The 6,399-nt window shown below is 56.0% G+C and overlaps 2 protein-coding genes across 2 annotated transcripts; one reads left to right on the forward strand and one right to left on the reverse strand.

The window, feature by feature from the left end:
• Nucleotides 1-123: 123 nt before the first annotated feature.
• VDAG_09371 (maltose permease MAL31) lies at nucleotides 124-1,995 on the reverse strand (the record flags this gene model as incomplete). Its single annotated transcript, XM_009655673.1, has 5 exons — nucleotides 124-1,101; nucleotides 1,150-1,257; nucleotides 1,313-1,364; nucleotides 1,421-1,749; nucleotides 1,807-1,995. 5 exons carry the CDS (start codon nucleotides 1,993-1,995, stop codon nucleotides 124-126), a joined length of 1,656 nt encoding a protein of 551 aa, XP_009653968.1.
• A 1,434-nt stretch (nucleotides 1,996-3,429) lies between these two features.
• Nucleotides 3,430-5,064, forward strand: VDAG_09372 (ZnF3; the record flags this gene model as incomplete). The annotated part of the gene is made up of 2 exons (XM_009655674.1): nucleotides 3,430-3,640; nucleotides 4,100-5,064. The coding sequence occupies 2 exons, from the start codon at nucleotides 3,430-3,432 to the stop codon at nucleotides 5,062-5,064; spliced, it is 1,176 nt and encodes a 391-aa protein (XP_009653969.1).
• Between the last annotated feature and the right edge of the window lie 1,335 nt (nucleotides 5,065-6,399).

Here is a 6,399-nt window from a genome sequence, read left to right on the forward strand (position 1 = left end):
TATGCTAGTATGTTTGCAACACGCCTCGCTGCAGAGCCTGAAAGCAGGTCACTCAATCGCTATTCAAGATGCGCGACAGGAGCAGAAGGTTCAAGGCCCTTTCAAGTCAGGCAGCTCGTACGCTTAAGCACTGCGCACCTCGCGTTCCTCGCGTTCGACCTCGGCAACCTTCTCGGAGCGGTCCGCGACCTCCTGGAGCTGGGGCTTCAGGACATCAGCAGCCTCCTGCGAGAACTTGCGAGCGCCGACGCGGTGCTCGAACAGCAGGTCGAGCTCGGAGTAGGTCAGGCCCTTGGCCTCGGGCATGCGGAAGAAGGTCCAGACGAGGAAGAGGGCGGTGATACCGGCCCAGAAGAAGCCGCCCTTGGCTCCCCAGTTCCACGCCTTGCGGCCGACGATCTGGGGCATGAGAGCGTTGGTAATGAAGCCACCAGCGTTGTAAAAGGCGCGAGCAAGGGCGACCGTCTTGATACGCAGGCGGGTCGAGGGGATCTCGGCGACAATGGTGTAGCAGGCAGGGCCGACAGAAAGCTGGAAGGCAAAGACCATGATAATGACGAGAACACCAACAGCCCACGAGGTACCGGAGGTCTCCGCAGGGATGCCAAGGAAGCCCATGATCATGAGGATGGCGAACATGGCCGAAAGACCACCGAGGTACATGGTGCGACGGCCGAACCACGTCATGATGAACCAGGCGAGGATGCAACCGAACAGACCAATGCCGGACTGGCCAAGGCTGAGGGCGTAGCTGTGCTTGGTGTCGAGACCAGCCTGAACCATAAACTGCACACCGTAGCCCATGAATGGAACACCGCAGAAGGATTGGGTCATCCAGGTGATACAGGCGATCTCGGTACGGCGAAGGTTGCTGCCGCGGAAGCAGTCCCAGTAGTGAGCGCCGGTGCTCATCTCCATCTCAAACTGGTTGGTGACGCGCATCATCTCCATGTGAGCATCGAGATCAAACTCAACACCGCTCTCGGGCTTGGTAAGCCTGCGAACAGCCTCCTTGGCCTCCTCCATGCGGTTGTGGCGGACAAGCCACCAAGGGCTCTCAGGAGCGAAGAAGGTACCAACAATGATGGGAATGGGCCAGATCTATTCATTGTTAGGACTGTTGTATCGATGGCTTGGGATCAAGCTTACCCATTGAATGGCGAAGGGGATACGATAGCTCCACTGGTCAGTACGGTCGATGAAGCCGTTCAGGATGCCAACAGCGATGAACTGGCCGATAACCCAGCAGATGTTGATCTATCGCAATCATGTTAGTCAAGGATGTCTGGATATCACTCAAGCACAGACTTACCCAGGACGTCATGTAAGCGCGGAGAGCGGTAGGACAGATATCAGCAGCGTAACTGGGAGCAAGTCAGCAAGGCCTCGTTGTTGCGTTAACCGAGTTTGAAATACTCACGTGACAGCAAGAGTCTGGAAGATACCCCACGGGATACCCTGAATGAGGGCTCCCGCGAGGAACATGGGGAGACCGTTGGAGAAGAAGGGGATGAAGATGGCGCCGATCATAGCTGTCATAGCGATGATCATGGTTTTGCGATATCCGAGCCACTCAGTAATGAAGCCGTTGATGATGAGGCCGATGATGGATCCAACCTGAACACCGTTGCCGATAATTGTCTGCCACTGGGCCGAAATCAGAGGGCCGTTCTCGTCAACCTGGTTGCCGTAGCGTTCCATGAAGGTCGGGTAGGCGTAGAAGCTGCTCATCAGATGGGTATCGTATCCCTGAGTCACAATGTTAGTGCGAGGTTACTTTGTAGAGCTGAGAAGACCGAGACCAACCTCCATGATGATGGACAGCGAGATGACGAAAGAGAACAGGATAGCCTTGGGCCAGAAGCGGAAGGTATCGCGAACGCTCATCTGACGCTCATTGTTGAGGGCCACATCCGTCTCGTTGCGCTGGCCATGGCTAACCGTGGGGACGGCGGCCAGCCCGTCGCTGGGGCCGAGATCCTTCTCCTGGGACATGTTGACGAGACCTTTTGTCAGAGTATCCTGCCAGTAGAAGCTTGTTGATCGATCACCGGTTGGTTGAAGGGCGGCTGACTCAAAAGTATCGTGAGTAGAATGACGTGTGGGCGTGACCTATTATATAGTTTGTTCACGATGGGGAAGCCAAGTTGGATGCCATGGCCCATTACAGCGTCCCAAGTCATCACGGACGAATCAAGAGATTGCAGCACTAGCAGATCGAACAAGTCAATCGACTGACAAGGGATGGGAGGGTCCTGTCGTCAAACCGAGGAACTGGAGTGCGGAGATGTGACCTGAATCGGGCAACCAGTTGGGCCTCAGACCTGGAGTGGCCTCCTCGACTCAGGGTCTGGACACCCATTTTCTGTCGAGTAGCTCCTTGGCTCTGTTCCCATACCTGCCTTGGGGAACCCATGGGGATGAAGGATGCGGTGCATCAGATGGCGGGCATGCGGGCGATGTGGAGGAGAACCCGTTCACCACGTGCAACTACCGATGTTCCTCAATTCCGCAGTGAAGCCCGGGGCCGAGTGCTGGTTGGAGAGTTTTCTCCGTAAAATTTTCCGTGTCGCACGATGAACGACAGACTGTGCAGATGAAGTGAAAGCCGGCTTGAGCCGCGGCCAATATGCAGTGCGAGTCAAATCGAGTCCCAAAGGAGGATAATCCATGAGGTGGGACCACGACCAGCGCAAAACTTCTCCGCTGGTTTCCCGCCCCTAACCGCTGAGGGGTTCCTCTCGAGTCTTCTTCAGGCGGGGAGACAAGGATCCTATTCGTCTGGGGATGTCAACTCAATCGGAAAAGTGATGGGGTCAGTCGGGGTTCAGCCCCCCGGTTCATACCACGACCACCCAGAGCCTGGCACCGCGTGCGTCTGGTTTGCGGGACACCTCGTCCCTTGACGACCAGTTTTCCGTCCAGCATCATCATTGTGTGTCTGTGCCTGACCAACGCGCCCGCTGGGCTGTATCACTTCACCATCGAATCCTGCTTCCGTCCCCTGGTGCTAACCGCCTATCACCGACGATTTGGGACACCGTCCCGTCCCTGGGCGCGGAATGCGGAAGCCCTCGGCCTGTGCCGCGTGCCGGTAAGACACTCGCCCGAACTCGCACCATGGGCTTGATGCCCGGCTGCTTTTGCCTCGCCATCTCATCACCCGAGCAAGGCCTGGAGGCATTCGAGTCCACCCTCCACATGTCGATCACCTGGACTAACATGTTCTGGTCCACAGGAGTCGTCGGCGCAAATGTCAGACGAAGGATGGCCGGCGCGCATGTGTGCACTGCGAGGAAAGAGGCATACCATGCGTCCAAGGCCCCCCAGAAGGCGGCTACTATGACCAGCGTGCTCAGCAACGCAGCCAAGTAGCATCGCAAGCGCTGACCCCGGAAGGCGGATCGACGAGTGCATCGTCCCACCACCATGGCGATGGGTTCAGCCCCGAAGTCGTCGAGCCAGAGCCGCAGGCCACCTTGCCAGGCCTTGCCATGCGTCTGGACCTCGTGCGGCTCTACTTCGATTACATCCATGATCAGTTCCACTCGCTCTTTCATCGACCAAGCTTCATCGAGGATGCTCTGCAGGACCGCGTGCCCCATAGCATCCTGTTTGGCATGTTCGCCCTGTCTGCAAGGTACGTTGGCGAAGCCACATGCTGCCCCTGAGTGTATCGGCCGAGTCGAACCCCAGGGGGAGGCATCGCGTCAAGAGTCATGCTTCCTGCATGCACTCTTGCAGAGCCGGAGACAGGGCTGACGGGTACGACGTTTAGGTTCTCGACCGATCCGTACTTTGCGGATGTCGATCCCCGCGACAGGGCCACAGGCTACCTTCGCGCCGCGGAGAAGCTGCTCGACCTTCGCGACATCTCTTTAACGACTATCCAGCTCTGCGTTCTCATCGGGTCCGGCGAGACTGCGGCGGGGCAGGCCGAGGTTGAGAACATCTACTACGGTGTGGCCTGCCGCATGGCCCAGCTGCTCGACCTCCCGAACAGGCCAGCCTCGAATCTGCTGGAGAGCGAGATTAACCTCAGGGGTGAGGCTTGTCGATGTTGTAGATGTGTTTGGACCGCTGTACTGACAAGGTGTAGTCTGGTGGTCACTGTCGATGATTGATGTGTGGTCCTCCACGGCTGTGAAGCTTCCCAAGCTCTTGCCAAATAGGACAGACATCTCCCTGCCCATGGACGACCTATCATATCTCGCTCTATCACCAGAAGGACTTGCGAGTGCCAGGGCGAGTGCCTTTAGCCACGGCTCTCAACTTCTGGCGCAGATGATCAAGGTCAATAGGATCCTGCTGGAAATCAACAACTTCAACCAGCGATGCGTCACCGAGAACCCGACTTGGGAGACTTTAAGCCAAGGTGTCGACGTACTGACGGCGCGGCTGGACGACTGGGTTGCGAATTTACCGCCGAATATGCACGATACGCCCGAGAACTTTGCTTGGTTCGCGTCGAGGGGCCTCGGACGGATCTTTGCGGCGGTATACCTCGGCTACTACCACTTCGGCCAGCTGCTGTACTACCAGTTCCTGCACGGTGCAGCAATCGACGCGCCACTATCACCAGAAGACTCTAGGGGCACCATGGCGACAGAATCACCGTCGGCGATGCGGCGGCAAGAATATGCACAGAGAACCAAAGAGCATGCGGGCCGGTTATGCGAGATGGTGTATCGGTCACAGGCGACCGCGGGGGCTGACGTCCGCTACACGATGACCTCGCACGTCTTGGTCATTGCATCTACGGTGCAGATCCACACCCTTCTGTTCAGTGGCGATGAAGATGACATCGGCGTCGCTCGATCGAGGCTGGAACGGAACTTTGAGCTCTTGCTGCGACTGCAGTGCTACTGGCCAACGGTCGATCGCGCCATCAGTCGTCTGCGGGCCTTCCATGCGACGGCTCGTACAAGTGTAGATTCGAGCTTCGTCTTGGATCGGTGGATGCTACGCTTCATGGTTGAGTTTGCCGAGAGCATGGAGGAGAAGGAGGCAGAAGCATGGCGCGGTGGCAGCGAAGAGATGGAGGCGCTCTGGAACCGGCAATAACGGTGGGATCATGATGATGAACGAGGTCTGGAATAATGATGGTATGGGAAGCGCGTTGTGTCACCACGGAATTGAACAAAGTGGATTGATTGTTGTTAAGGTACAAAAGGAGACTTCCAGAAGTCCAAACGAAGGTAATTGGTCAGATCCAGCATCGGTAAGGAGTCTTACCGGGGCGATAACGACAGAACAAATGCATCAAATGAGGACTCCACATTTGGGATGAAAGTACTCCTGGGTCACAGAACAGAACCTTGCCTGATCGGCAACACACCCCCTCAGATGGGTAGGCGAGCCTCTCTCTGACCATCTGAACCACGAAAGATCAGGCAGATGCCTGTTGGCGGCTTTTGGTAGAGAATTTGGTGCCTTTGGAACAGTTGGCGTTCTCAGGGCAGATGAAGGAAATCGTGCTTGTGAAGCAAATAAGGATGTGTGTAAGTGTTAGGAGAGGTGGGCGAAATTGAGCAAGCTGTTCACTGGTGGACCGCTGGTACGCACTCCATCTGCAGAAGCTTCACGAAGTTCTGATGCTTCTGAGTCGGGAGAATCTTTGTAAGCCCATCGCTCACTATCTTGTCAGTGCTCATCCAGTCCACGGATATCTTCCCCTGTCTGACTGTTTGTCGGATCCAAAGACGATGGATGTCAACATGCTTGAGCTTCGTAGTGGCTTGAGGCCTCTCACTAGTGAGTAACAGCAGCGTTTGGCGGTTATCACAGAACATCTGGATCGGAACCTTGCCATGAAAACGTAGCTGAAGCTCCTTGATCAGACGAAGAGTGGCAAGGTAGTTCCTCGCTGCGACACTGAGGGCCACCAGCTCAGCTTCGGTGCTAGAAGTGACCACGGATCGCTGCTTTGTAGCTTTCCAGTCAATTGGACCTCCAAAGAGCATGGTGGTGTATCCTTGTGAGCTAAATCTGGTGATGGGATCATCGCCGAATGATGCGTCGCTCGCACAATACAGCGATGTAGAATGGTCTCCTGATCCTCCGTAGGACAGCGAGAGAGTCCTTGTGCGATAGAGGTAGCGGAGACAGTGGTCTGCTGCAAGGTGATGGAGTTCTGTCGGCCTGAGCAGAGACTCCGCAAGTCTTGAGGCAGCTTTGGCCACATCAGGTCGTGTTGTGGTTGCTGCGTAATTGATGGAACCAATTTTGCGTTGGTATAGTTGAATGGATTCAGCAGAGGCTTCGTAATCCTTTGGAGCAGGTGCTGGGTCTGTTGATAGAGGCGTCAAATGACCTCTGGTGGATGGCTGGAGGTTGAGGTCCTTCATCTTTTCAGTGATGTAGTTCTCCAGAGACAGCCAGAGCTTGCGCTGGCTACGA

This window comes from Verticillium dahliae, genomic scaffold, assembly GCF_000150675.1.
Source record: "Verticillium dahliae VdLs.17 supercont1.25 genomic scaffold, whole genome shotgun sequence".
Taxonomy (NCBI): domain Eukaryota; kingdom Fungi; phylum Ascomycota; class Sordariomycetes; order Glomerellales; family Plectosphaerellaceae; genus Verticillium; species Verticillium dahliae.